General features: G+C 36.8%; 1 protein-coding gene and 1 pseudogene across 10 annotated transcripts in view; one reads left to right on the forward strand and one right to left on the reverse strand.

Moving 5' to 3' along the window:
* Positions 1-15,102, reverse strand: part of Cdk12 (cyclin dependent kinase 12) — an 86,792-nt gene that overhangs the window by 37,494 nt on the left and 34,196 nt on the right. For all 10 annotated transcript variants that reach the window (XM_048785230.1, XM_048785216.1, XM_048785221.1 and 7 more), the window contains exons 7-8: positions 8,051-8,107; positions 7,413-7,514 (exon numbers count right to left, since the gene is read on the reverse strand). In XM_048785230.1, coding sequence (XP_048641187.1) covers positions 7,413-7,514; positions 8,051-8,107 — 159 coding nt within the window. The remainder of the gene's footprint in view (positions 1-7,412; positions 7,515-8,050; positions 8,108-15,102) is intronic.
* On the forward strand, positions 2,971-3,070 carry LOC125611306 (annotated as a pseudogene).

Here is a 15,102-nt window from a genome sequence, read left to right on the forward strand (position 1 = left end):
AAAAAAAAAAAAAAAAAAAAAAAAAAAATATCAGCCAGAATCAGTTCTAATATGATTTTCAAATAAATTATGCTTATACAAATACTTTGTCATTTTGAACAGGACATTCAAAACCATATGAATATATTTACACAGTCTCAAAGCATCTCCCTAAAACTTCCTTTATTAACTATAAGAATAAAACCAATAGTCTGGGGTTGTGGCGCAGAGGTAGAGTGCTCACCTAGCACGCATGAGGCACTGGGTTGGATCCTCAGCACCATATAAAAATAAAAAAATAAAGATATTGTGTCCACCTATAACTAAAAAATAAATATATTTTTAAAATATTTTTTTTAGGGGCTGGGGTTGTGGCTCAGTGGTAAAGTGCTCACCTAGTGTGCATGAGGCACTGGGTTTGATCCTCAGCACCACATAAAAATAAAATATATTATGTTTACCTAATAACTAAAAAAATTTTTAAAAAAATCTTTTTTAGTTGTAGTTGGACACAACGCCTTTATTTTATTTATTTATTTATTTATTTATTTATTTATTTATGGTGCTGAGGATTGAACTAGGGCCTCGCACATGCTAGAAGAGCGCTCTACCGCTGAGCCACAACCCTCGCCCAAAAAATTAAATTTTTTTTAAAAAAGAATAAAACCAGTAAGTTTAGTGGGGGGAAAAAACAACAACTTAACCAAATGACAAAAATTAATATCAATACTAAAGGGCAAACAAAATCCATGTAAGTACACACATGATACTCTGAGAGAAATACAACAGTGCTTAAGGCCAGGCAAAGTAGTACACACCTATAATCCCAGGGACTTGGGAGGCTGAGGCAATCTCAGCAATTTAGCTAGACCCTAAGCAACTTAGTGAGACTCAAGATAGAATAAAAATAAAAAATTTTTTAAAAAGGGGGCTCAAAGCGCCCCAGGGAAAATTGCTTATGAAAATATTCCATTCAAAAATGCATAATCTGGGGCTGGGGTTGTGGCTCAGTGGTAGAGCGCTTGCCTAGCATGTGCGAGGCACTGGGTTCGACTCTTAACACCACATATAAATAAATGAATAAAATAAAGATCCATCATCATCTAAAAAAATATTTTTAAAAAAATACATAACCTGCTAGGCATGGAGGCATACACCTGTAATCCGAGCAGCTCAGGAGTCTGAGGCAGGGGGATCCTGAGTTCAATGCCACCATCAGCAATTTAGGAAGGCACTAGGCAACTCGGTGAGACCCTGTCTCTAATAAAAATAGGGCTAGGGATGTGGCTCATGATCGAGTGTCTATGAGTTCAACCTCCAGTAATCCCCCACCCCCACAAAAAACATACCCTGGACTGGGGAAGTAACTAAGCGATAGGGGCTTGCCTGCCATGTTTGAGGCCCTGGGTTCAATTCCCAGCACTGGAGGGGAAAAAAAAGATGTGTAACCTGAATCTACATGGTAGAAAATTTATATTCATCTATAATGCAAATGCGAGAAGAATCACTTAGGCCCATGAATTTGAGACCAGTCTGAACAACACAGCAAAATTCCATTTAAATAAATAAATAAATAATAAGACAACTAAGAATAATAATGATCTTGGATTGGCATATTCACTTTCCCTCAGGTGCTGGGGATTGAACCCAGAGCCTCAATCTTGACAGGTGAGCACTCTTATATTACCAAGCTAATCACCAGCCCTCATGATCCTGGACAGGACCTGAATTGGGGGTATTGTTACTAGGACATTACTTATGGTACTAATAAAAACTGAAATATGAAATGTACAGTATTAAATAAAAATATTTTATCACTATACTATGGTTATATAAGAGGTTCATTTGTTTTTAAGGGCTATATATTAAATATTAAAGAGGGAAAAGGCATGATATATGCAACTTCCTTCAAACAAGTCTGGAAAAAATATGATAAAAACATAAACTTTTTTTTAATATTTATTTTTTAGGTGTAGATGGACACAACACAATGCCTTTTATTTTTATGTGGTGCTGAGGATCGAACCCGGGACCTGCCCATGCTAGGCAAGTGCTCTACCGCTGAACCACAATCCCAGCATAAACATTTTTTATTTTATGTATATATGTGTTATATATATGTGTGTGCCAATGTGGCAAGATGTTAAAAATTAGTCATTCTAGTCAGGCTTGGTCATACATATTTATAATCCCAGCCACTTAGAAAGATGAGGCAGAAGAATCACTTGATCCCATGAACCTTGAACCTGGACAACAAGGTAAGTCTCTGTCTCAAAAACAAATAGCCATCAAGGAAGCTCAGGCCTGTAATTTCAATGACTTGGAAGGCAGGAGGATCACAAGTTTGAGGCCAGCCTCAGCAACTTAGTGAGACCATGTCTCAAAATAAAAAAAATTTAAAAGGACTGGGGATAAAGACCAGTAATACAGCAACCCTGGGTTAGATCCTAGAACCCAAACAAACATAACAACAAAACTAGTGACACTAATAAGAATGAACCTCAATTTATGTTGAATAAAAAATGTCCTGGGCGAGGTAAATATATTATATGATTCCACTTACATAAAACTTTTAGAAAAACAAAATAGTGGTTTCCCTGGAATGGGATAATGTAGGTACAAGAGAAGGATTACAAAATGATACAAGGAATCTTTTTAGGTGACCATTTCTTGACTGTGGTAATGGTTTCACAGTAACTAAATTAGGTCAAAACTTTTCAGTTGTGTACTTTAAACAGATGCAGTTTATTTTATATTTTAATAAAAAGGTCTAAAAACTTTAGTGAGCTGGGAATGCAGCTCAATAATAGGGTGCTTGCCTAGCATGTGTGAGGTCCTGTGTTCAAGTCCCAGTGCTGCCAGGTGTGGGGACATATACCTGTAACCTCAACTACACAGGAGGCTAAGGCAGGAAGATTACAAATTCAAGGCCAGCCTGAGAAAGACAGCAAGACCCTGTCTCAAAATCAAGATTTATAAAAAAGGTGAGGTGTGCTTATTTTGATAGCACATATATTAAAATTAGAAAAATATAGAGATTAGCATGGTCCTATCCAAGGATAACATGCAAATTTGTGAAGCACTTTTTTTTACCTTTTTTTTTTTTTTTGTACCAGGGACAGAACCTGAGGGCACTTTTTACAACTGAGCTTCACGCCCAGCCCTTTTTTTATTTTGAGACAGGGTCTCAAAAAATTGCTTAGGGACTTGCTGATTTGCTGAAGATGGCTTTGAAATTGGGATTCTCCTGCTTACAAGTATGTGCCACTGTGCCCGGCAATGCAATTAAATAAAGGAGGGAGGGCCTGGGAATGTAGCTTAGTAAGAGAGTGCAGTCCACTCTGGATTCAATACTTAGGTACTGGGGGTGAGGTGGGGGAATACATCTAGATAAAGGCTGTGCAGAAGTTCTTTGTAGGTCTTAAAACTTTTTTAAGTTGTCAATGGACCTTTATTTTATTTATTTATATGTGGTGCTGAGAATTGAACCCAGTGCCTCACACATGCTAGGCAGTGCTCTATTACTGAGCAGCCCCATAGGTCTTATAATTCTTAATTAGTTTTAATTAATTATTTCAAAGTAAAATTAGAGAAAAAATATATACTTTTTGTATGCATGAAATATTTCATTTTTTAACCCAGCATGTTAAAAAAGGTAGGGGGCAATAAATCTCTTCTGACTTGTGTTTGTGTATGTATTTGGGGGGGTACTGGGGATTGTTCTACCACCGAGCTACATCTTAGCCCTTTTCATTTTTTATTTTGAGATAGGGTCTCATTAACTTGCCTAGGCTGGCCTCAAAATTGTGAATTCTTCTGCCTCAGTCTCCCAAGTAGCTGGGATTACAGCTGTGTGCCATCATCATGTCTGGTTTGACTTATGCTTTGAAAGAAGATTTATTTACAAATATTCACAGACCCAAATTTTATATATTTATTTTGAAATTCTTTAACTTGAGAAAGAAAAACGTAGTTTTTTAAGAAATCAGCACCTATTAACATTTATTAATCTCAATTGACAAAAGGCAACTTTTTGCTTCTGGTATTCAAATGTTAGAGATGGAAAAAAGTAAAATTTATTCTATTTTCAACAGACCTTAAACATTAACTGCCAAATCAAGTTCCAGTGTTATAGGGAGGCTAAAACAGGAGGATTGCATGTTCAAGGCCAGCCTCAGGAACTTAATGAGTACCTAAACAACTCAGTAAGACCAGTAAGTGGTGAAGCACCCCTGGATTAAATTCCCAATACAAAAAAAAAAGAAAAAGAAAATGAAAAAGAAAAAGAAGAAAGTTCCACTGTTCTAACAACTGGAAATAAGAGGAGATAAATGAAAAACACAATAGCAAGGTTTTCTCATTTCACATATAATTTGTTGTACTAGTCTTTCTAGTTTCTCCTCTGATTTGTACACTGAACTACTATATTAATTCTCTGTAAAACAAAACAAAAAAAAACACATTCTGTATAAATATCTTAAGAGAAACTAACATGGAACATCAAAGTAATAAGTTCACTTCGAAAGGTAAGCATACGGCTGGGATTATAGCTCAGCTGGTAGAGTAAGCTTGCTTAACACGTGTGAGGCATTGGGTTCAATCCTCAGCACCACATACAAATAAAATAAAGGTATTGTGTTCATCTACTATAAAAATATTTTTTTTAAAAAAAGGTAAGCATAATCTTGTAAGTTGAACTTTAAAGTAAGACTAGTTTTCTATAGTTTCAATTTCTAATTGTGTTTTATTTCAGTTTCCAAACTTTGGGTGGCTAAAACATTCATTATGTAATCAACTCTTTGCTACTGCAGAAGTGACAGGTTGCACAGACTGAAATAATAATACTAAAAGAACTATGAACTTTCCCAATACATCTTACTGGGGTGTTAATTTTAGAGCTTAGTTGCTAATACTGCTAAAGCAAATAGCCCAGAACACAAACATATCCAGCTTGAGTCAGTAAAACTTAACTAAAGTTTCTTTTGATTGGGTAAGCTGCCACAGAAATTATCTTTTTCTATTATCCTTTTGAATTTTTTGAAATAAAACCCCTACAGTGCCAGGAGGATCAAGAGTTCAAAACCAACCTTTGCAATGGCAAGGCACTAAGCAACTCAGTGAGATCCTGTCTCTAAAAATACAAAATAGGGCTGGGGATGTGGTTCAGCAGTTGAGTGCCCCTGAATTTAACCCCAGTACCAAAAAAAAAATGTGAGGAAAGGAAAGAATGGGATATACTATATCATGAAGTACATATGTCAAAACAATAAAGCATGGAGGTCAAGGACAGTGTGTCATACAATGTAAGAAACAACTAACAACTAACCCATTTAAAGATGTCTGTTCCTCTAACACAAAAATTGTGGTTTCTATTGTAATTTTCCACAAAGGAATGAAGGCTTTTTAGAGTAATAGCTAATATCATGTAGTAGGGCAAAAAATGAACAGGATAGGATAAGCCTGAAACCAAAAAATAAGGAAGAATATCAAAGACTACTATTGAAGCCAGATGCAATAGTATATGCCTATAATCCCAGCCACTTGGGAGGCTGAGGCAGGAGGATTGCAAGTTTGAGGCCAGCCTCAGTAATTTAGTGAGGCCCTAAGCAGTTAACTTGATGAGACCCCATCTCTAAAATAAAGGGCTGGGATTGTAGCTCAGTGGTAGAATACTTGCTTAGCACGTGAGGCTCTGGGTTTGATCCTCAGCATCACATAAAAATAAATAAGTAAAATAAAGGTATTGTGTCCAACTACAACTAAAAAAATATTAAAAAAATAAAAAGGGCTGAGAATTTAGTACAGTGGTAAAGAGCCCCTTGGTTCCATCCCTAGTACCCAAAAAAACAAATAAACAAAAAAACCCACGATGATTATCAACAAAACTCAAGAAATAACCTGACAAAGCTCCCACTGGTAAAAAAAAAACTAGATAGTTTAAACAGGAATAAGGATAATAACTACAATGAATTAAAACACATCAAATATGCTTAAATCCAGGAGTTTGTAAAATTAAAGTAAAAAATAAAACCAAAATCTTTCTCACTGGTTATCTCTGGGAATAGTAGAAAACTACATCATTATTTTGAACTGGTAAATAAACAGAATTAAGCATTATCCTAACTTTTCTACACAGTTTGTACCTGGGGTATTATCTTTATATAAATATTCTAATAAAGAATGGTATGATGAGAATATTACCATTATAAAATTACCACAAATGAATTAAGGGATATAGGCAATGATCATCAATAGTTAATAATATCATAAAAAGAGACAACTGTAAAAATATAGACAAAGGCCAAAATAAATTAATAGAGACAACTGTTATTTATCAAGTGGGGTATGTGTGTAAATCTGCCTGAATAGGGATTAATATTTTATGAGGCATTGTTTATAACCGTCCCCAAACGGCCATAATCAAAAGCTACTAATTTATAGTGGATTGTTTCATTATTTTTAAATTCTCAATATATAACACACTCATTCACAGTTTGTTCTCTTATCAGTGGTTCCTATCACTTGCTACCCTCAATTCTGATCTACCACTGATCTTCTGTTAGAAGCACTCAAAATCCAAAGCCAGCCTAAAAAAAAAAAAAAATACAAAATACGGCTAGGGATGTGTCTCAGTGGTTGAGTGCTCCTAAGTCAATCCCAGTACCCATCTCCCCCAAAAGAAAATAAAAACCTCAAACCCACCTGTGTAAAGTAGTTTAAGGGTCAGTGGGTGGTTGAGAAATCAACCCTGAATTCCCCTACAATTTACAGAAAATAAAAGGGATAAAGAACATGAGAGAGCCAGGAGCAGTGACACACGTCTATAATCCTGGAGGCTTGGGAGGTTGCAGCAGGAGAATCTCAAGTTCAAAGCCAGCCTGGACAACTTAAGAGAGGCCCTAAGCAACCCAGTGAGACCCTGTCTCTAAATAAAATATAAAAAAGGGCTAGAGATGTGGCTCAGGGTTAAGCAACCCTGAGTTCAATCCCTGGTACTGAGTGTATAGGGGATGAGGGAATGAAAGAGAGGGAAGGAAAAAAAAAAAAGCAAAAAAATAAAAACCAGCTATAAGGATACAATCAGCAAAATTCAGGCTGTGAGAAGTCTACAGAACAAATTACCTAGTTTCCTCTAAGGAAAGTGTAAGGAAACAAAACAAAGAGAGATGGAAGGAGGACGTCTAATTAAAAGACTTGGGGTAATCAACTATAATCTGTGGATCTTAATCACTTAAATCCTAATTCAAATGAAGTTAAAAAAAAAAAGACAATTGAGGAAATGTTTAAAGAAAAGGTGTATCACTGATATTAATACTCCACAGAGAAACTTTAGAATTTTAGAAGAACTGTTAAAAGCCAATGTAGAGAGAAAAGAGAGTACAGATCAATAATATGTGAGTTACAGACAAAAGAAAGTATTAACAGAACCTTACCCGCAGCTCCAGACATCTATGGCTGGTGTATAGCGCTCTTCCCCCAGCAGCAGCTCAGGAGGTCGGTACCATAGAGTAATAACTTTGTTTGTGTAAGGACGACTGCAATGTAAAACCATCATTATATAAATTTACAATGATTTTGATGATAAATACACAGCTAAAGGCAAACAAAAATAGCTTCCAATTGAAGATGAAATTGTTGAAACAGCTCACAACAATCTAACAATCTAAAAGTAATCTGGATAGGGGACTGGGGTTGTAGCTCAGTGGTAAAATGCTTGCCTAGCACGTGTGACGGACTGGGTTCAATCCTCACCTTCACATAAACAAACAAACAAATAAATAAATAAAGGTATTGTGTCCACCTACAATTTAAATTTTGCTATTTTTATTTTTTGAGGCATAGTCTATGTTGCTCAGGCTGGCCTTAAACTCCCTGGGCCTCTAGAGATCCTTCTCACATGTAAGTTTTTTTACATAGTGGAGATTGAACCCATGGGTGAGCCACATCTCCAGTCCCTTTTAATTTTGAACAGGGTGTCTCACTAAGTTGCTTAGGACCTCCCTAAGTTGTTGAGATTACAGGTGTGTTCCACCATGCCCAGTCCCACATATAATTTTGATGAATGTCTCACCTCTCTTCAGAGTTATAAAGCCGAGCAAGTCCAAAATCTGCTAGTTTGATTTGCCCACTGTAAAACAAAAAACAATTATTTTTGTAAGCAATTGGCAGTAGTCCCCAAACTGTACTTGAAAAGTCAAGTGCTAATCAGTTAAAAAAACACATTTTTTTTTTTACAAAAATTAATTTTAATCTCTGTTCTCTCATTTGTGTTCTTATCAGTCACTCTCCTCAATTAAGCCTCTTTTGACTATTCCAATTTACAATGTTTCAGGCTTTTTTTTTAATTATTACTGCATTTTTAAATTTAATTTCTTAGTTAATTCTTAGTCAAGGCTTTCTTTTTAGATATAAAATGTATTTTGGCATGATACATACATGGAGTATAATTTATTCTAATTAGGACCCTATTCTTGAGGTTGTACATGATGTGGAATTACCTTGGTTGAGTATTCAAAATGTAAGGATAGGAAAATTATGTCCCATTAATTCTACTGTCCTTCCTATTCTCCTCTCCCACACCACCCCTTTTCCCTTCATTCCCCTTTGTCTAATCAAATGGACTTCTACTCTTCCCCCTCTCCATCATCCCAAGTTTATTTGTTTGTTTGTTTAATTTCTGGGTAGACCACAGGGCCTGAACCTGCTAGATTAAATACTTAACGTAGGGCTGTTCTAGATTTTCAAAAATTTAAGATTGGGGCCTTAAATATAATACATAATTCTTGACTGATTCTGGCTTGAATAAACTAGCTACAAAACACATTTTTTTTGGGGGGGGGGGTCACAAAGGATTGAACTTAGGGGCACTTAACCACTGAGCCACATCCCCAGTCCTATTTTGTATTTTATTTCAAGACAGGGTTTTACTGAGTTGCTTAGCGCCTTGCTGTTGCTGAGGCTGGCTTTGAACTCGCGATTCTCCTGCCTCAGCCTCCTGAGTAGTTGGGTTACAGGCACGCACCAGCACACCTGGCCAAAACACATTTTTGAGATAACTGGAAAAAATATATATAAAATATGGAGTGGCTATTAGAAGACACTAGGAAATAATTTTGCCAGAGTATTTAGTGTCAAATGTAATAATGCCTACAATTCACTTTATTTTTATTTTTTTTAATATTTATTTATTTATTTATTTTAGTTTTCGGCGGACACAACATCTTTGTTTGTATGTGGTGCTGAGGATCGAACCCCGGCCGCAGGCACACCAGGCGAGCACGCTACCGCTTGAGCCACATCCCCAGCCCCTACAATTCACTTTAAAAGAGCTAAAGCAGAAAAATAAACAAATACAGTAAAATATTCATGGTACAAGTATTAATTATTAACTATCTATTAGTCTCAATTTTCTTATAATTTTGACATTTTTCATAATAAAAAGTAAACCACAGGTGTGTGTGTGAGAATAGAATAGGAGTGCAATAGATTAACAATGGAAGAAGGAGGAAAAGGAGAGAGAATAAGAAAAATAAAGAAAGTGGAATGAATCTGACATAATTTTCCCATGTACATATATGAAAACAACACAGTGAATACTACCATCATGAACATTCATAAGAATGGGATCCTATCGGGAGACTGAGGCAGGATTAAGAGGTCTCAGCAACGCAGGGAGGCCCTAAGCAACTCAGTGAGATTCTGTCTCTGAATATAAAAAAGAGCTGAGGATGTGGCTCAGTGGTTAGGCACTCTTGGATTCAATCCCCTGTACCCGCCCCCCCAAAAAAGGAATGGGATTCTAACTGGAAAATATATTCCATGCTTGTAAATTATATCAGAATGGTTTCTGCTGTCATGTATAACTAAAAAGAACCAATAAATAAATGTAGAAAAAAAGTAAATCACAACAATACTGTAGCTATAACAGATTTTTAAAACGGATTAGAGCTATGACCTGAGCAAACAATTTTTATAATGCATGAGGCACCTTCTACTAACATATTGCCATTACCTTCTATGTCAAAGACAGACTAGTATATCAAACATTCACCCGAAGAACTTGTTACAAGTTTCTAAGCCCCATTCTCACAGAAGCCAATTAAGCAGGTCATGGCTCATAAATCTGCATTTCTTTCTTTCTTTCTTTCTTTCTTTTTTTTTTTTTTTTTTTTGAGTGCTAAGGATTGAACCCAGAATGTCATGCATGCTAGGCAAGCACTGCACCACTGAATTACATTCCCAGCCCCAACTCACTCTTTTCTAAGGGGCTGGTGTTATTTCAGGTGCCTGACAGATGAGACAGAAAAATTAGATACAGAAAAAAGGTTATGCTAAGGAGGTACTCCCCACAAAGCATGGAAGTCTACATTAAATAAATGCTTTTCATTCCTAGTAGAGATTATGGACACCTTACCCAGTTGCCCCAAACATCATTACATCATTATATTTCTAAGTTCAATTTATAAGCAAATTCTGAGAAAAAAAAATGAAGGAAGAGTTATATTAAGACAAAAAGGGAGGCTGGGCATGGTGGTTCAGTAATCCCAGGGATTTCTGAGGTTAAGGCAGGGAGATCACCAAGTTCAAAGCCAGTATTAGCAACATAGTGAGGCCTAAGCAACTTAGCAAGACCCTTTTTCAAAATTAAAAAGGACTGGGGATATAGCTCATCTCTGATATAGCATCTCTGAGTGTAATACCCAATACCAAAAAAAGGGAAAGAGGATTTCTCAAATTTCTTTTTTAATTAATTAATTTATTTTTTAGGTGTAGATGGACACAACACAATACCTTTTATTTTTATGTGGTGCTGAGGATCGAACCCAGGTCCCGCCCATGCTAGGTGAGCGCTCTACTGCTGAGCCACAATCCCAGCCCCTCAAATTTCTTGATATCCATACTCCCTTACTCTGAAAGTCTGAGATGATTCACAAATCAAGGCATACGGAAAGACTGAAAGTTAAAATGGCAACAGATATAAGTAATGGAAATTAGGCCAAACTTCAATCTCATCAGCACCTCAAATATTTACTGCTTGGCCCACATGAGATACTAAATGTTTCTTGAATGAAATAATGTCATAGAACATCCTGAGAGCACAATTACTATTGCTTTTTTTTCCAACTAAGCTAACAGAATGATATACAAAATAAGGAACTTTGATGACATAAAATAGAAAAGAAATGCCATGCTATTTATTACGTCATAAATCACAGGAAAAAGATACGTAACAAGATGCAAAGGAAATCCTTCTGCGACCATGGTTTTGGTTTTGTTTGTTTTTGAGGGAGATGTATTGGGAACTGAACCCAGGTGTGCTTTACCTCTGAGCTAAATCCCCATCTTTTGTGATCCTCCTATTTCAGCCTCCCAAATTGCTGGGATTGTGGGGTATGCACCACAATGCCCAGTGAGACCCAGGTTTTAAACTGCCTTTGACAAGATCTTCAAGTACTAGATGCCTCCATTTCCTCCAAATTCAGCCCTATGTCACATTATTCTTTCTTACCTAACCAGCCTGGACCATAGATTAATTAGCCAAACTACTATCTTCATTGTGACCCTTTTATATATTTAAACCTTAAGTACTTAATTCTAGATCAACAATTTGCCTTTTCTAGAGAACTAAACAAAAGCTTAAGATATAAAAAGCATACAATTATCATTGGTGCCACTCCAAACTGTATATTTTCCTCTCTCAGTAAGGCTTGAATACTGTTGGTTTAGTCCTTTTACTTGATTTCAATCAATAACCTCTTCTATTTTGCTTGGCTGTCATTACAAACCTTTGGCATTCTCCTTAGTGCCTGAATTCATCTCCTATACTCTCACAGTAAATAATTCTTCATTGAAAAAAAAGTCATTATAGCCAGGCATGGTCGTGTACATTTGTAAATCCCAGCATCTTGGGAGGCTGAGGAAGGAGGATTCCAAGTTCAAATACAGCCTCAGCAATTTAACAAGGCCCTAAGCAATTTAGTGAGACCCTGTCTCAAAATAAAAAGGGCTCAGGGAGATGTGATTCAATGGTTAAGTTCCCCTGGGTTCAATGCCTGCTACCAAAAAAAAAAAGGTCATCAGGGGGGAGGTGTGACTGCCTTAACATCCTCTTACAAATTTTCTTGCATCTATAATCTTATTTTCCTCTTTTTCTTTAATCGTTCTCTACTTGTAGCCTTAATTCTGTGTCCCCTAGAACTCTGCTCTTTTAAAATTATTTTATTTTTATTTATTTTTTTTTGAGAGAGAATTTTTTTTTTAATATTTATTTTTTAGTTTTTGGCGGACACAACATCTTTGTTTGTATGTGGTGCTGAGGATCGAACCCAGGCCGCACGCATGCCAGGGGAGCGCGCTACCATTTGAGCCACATCTCCAGCCCTCTTTTAAAATTATTTTAGTTCTTTCCTGAATCTTCAACTTCTTCTTACTGATCTTCTTTACTATTAGCATTTAAATGTTCAATACTCTGCTATCCTCAAAATAAATGATAAAACAGATTCAGAGGGCTGGGGATGTGGCTCAAGCGGTAGCGCGCTCGCCTGGCATGCGTGCAGCCCGGGTTCGATCCTCAGCACCACATACAAACAAAGATGTTATGTCCGCCGAAAACTGAAAAATAAATATTAAAAAAAAAAAAAAAACAGATTCAGACATGCCTGTTACTTCCTTCCCATTAATTATGTTACACATTCTCTCACCCCACATCCTACACTAATTTCACCTCTGGCCTTTTAATTTGCAAACTCTCTTCTTAGGTCTTAATTTGTCAATATTATCTGACACCTAAGACCAGTCCTTTTTAAAATTTGACTATCTTCTATTGATGGTATTTTCCCTTATCCTTCCTCTTTATTTCTCTTGGGTTCCACTTCACATTTTTTTCTACACTAACTTCCAAATCTATATTGATAGTTTCAAGCTCCCACATGACCATATCCCTATTAGCTATCACAATCCCGAATACACAACAGATCCCAGAAGAGGTTCACTTTTCATCCTCACCTATCCTGCTCTTTCTTTTATATTATTTATAATGACTGGTAGTACCACCAATCATTTTTTTGAGGGTTTTTCAAAAATCTTTGAGTTATCTTACTTTCTCTTATTCCTTCCCCATCTTTTACTCACTCACCCAAGACTACTCTATCAAACACATTCTGTCCATACCTATAGGCAGGGCCTTGATTAGTTCAAGCACTGATCCTCTTTTTAATGTTTTTTTTTTTTTGGGGGGGGGCGGCTGGATTAAACTTAGGGGCACTTTACCACTGAGCCAAATCCTCAGCCCTATTTTGTATTTTATTTAGAGACAGGGTCTCACACAGTTGCTTAGCGCCTTGCTGCTATTAAGGCTGGCTTTGAACTCTTGATCCTCCTGTCTCAGCCCCCTGAGCTGCTGTGATTACAGGTATGCACCACCATGCCCATCTTATGGTGTTCTTAATAGTCCCCCTGCCTCTAATCTATGGCTACACAGTGATTATTCCCATTTTTTAAAAAAAAGACTATCTCACCTCTATCTAAAACAATGTGAAGTTATTTATACTTGGGTAATAAAAATAATATGAAGGGGCTGGGGTTGTGGCTCAGCAGTAGAGCGCTTGCCTAGCATGCCAGAGGCACTGGGTGCAATCCTCAGCACCACATAAATGTAAAATAAAGGTATTGTGTCCACCTAAAACTAAAAAAATTAATAAATAAATTAAATAAAATGAAGATCACGAGCCCAGCCCTAGTCTTCTCTTTTGTCAACTGATCTTTCTTTCCTGCCCTGCTGATAACCTCTCACTATTCTACCACCCCACGACCATTTCACCCAAGAAGCCTCAAAGTTGACAGAAGCCTTGAGTTAACAGAATTAAGTGAGCAAGGACAAATATCTGATAGATTTGCTAGTCTATGGGATCATACGTTCTGCTTAGCAACTTAAAGAGGCAGTTCAATTTAGCCTAGGACCTCCTAACTGTCTAGACTATGGGCCGTCAGGGACTGGGAAAGTTAAAAGCAGAACTGCAATTACTCCTTGCTCTAAGAAAGTCCCCATGAAGGAGTAAAGGGAACATGAGGAAAAAAAATATATATATATATATTATATATATATTTTTTTTAGTTATCGGCGGATACAACATCTTTGTTTGTATGTGGTGCTAAGGATCGAACCCGGGCCTCAACATGCCAGGCGAGCATGCTACCGCTTGAGCCACATCCCCAGCCCAAGAAAATATATTAATAGAGTCCAAAGAGTTACAAATGATAGTCTTCATCAATTTTCTTTTTTTTTTTTAATACCAGGGACTGAACTCAGGGGCACTCAGCCACTGAGCCACATCCCCAGCCCTATTTTCTATTTTATTTAGATACAGGGTCTCATGGAGTTGCCAAGTGCCTTGCTTTTGCTGAGATTGGTTTTGAACTCAGGATCCTCCTGCCTTGACCTCCTGAGTTGCTGGAATTACAGGAACTTGTGTCACTGTGCTCGGCCATACCTAGCCCTTTTATTTTTATTTTGAAACAGGGTCTTGCTAAGTTGTTTAGGGCCTGGCTAAATTGCTAAGACTAACCTTGAATTTGTGACCTCCTACTTCAGTATCCCAAATTGGTGGGATTACAGGCATGTGTCACCATACCCAGTCATTATCAAGTTTTTCTTCTTTATTTTTTTAAATACATTAAAAAAAAATTTTTTTTTTAGTTATAGATGGACACAATACCTTTGTTTTTTATGTGGTGCTGAGGATGGAACCCAGGGCCTCACACACGCAAGGCAAGTGCTCTTACTACTGAGCCACAATCCCAGCCCCATTAAATTCATTTTTTAGTTGTAAATGGATATAATACCTTCATTTTTTAATTTTTATATGGTACTGAGGATCAAACCCAGTGCCTCATGTGTAATAGGCAAGCACTCTACCACTGAGCCACAACCCCAGCATCCATCATAAAATTCTTTTTTTTATTTAGTATTTTTTAGTTGCTGATGGACCTTTATTTATTTGTTTATTTATATGTGGTGCTGAGAATCAAACCCAGCACCTCACACATGCTAGGCGAGCACTCTACCACTGAGCCACAGCCTCAACCCCATCATAAAATTCTTTTTTTTTTCTTTTTTTTTTTTTT

This window comes from Marmota marmota, unplaced genomic scaffold, assembly GCF_001458135.2.
Source record: "Marmota marmota marmota unplaced genomic scaffold, marMar, whole genome shotgun sequence".
NCBI classification, from domain to species: Eukaryota; Metazoa; Chordata; class Mammalia; order Rodentia; family Sciuridae; genus Marmota; species Marmota marmota.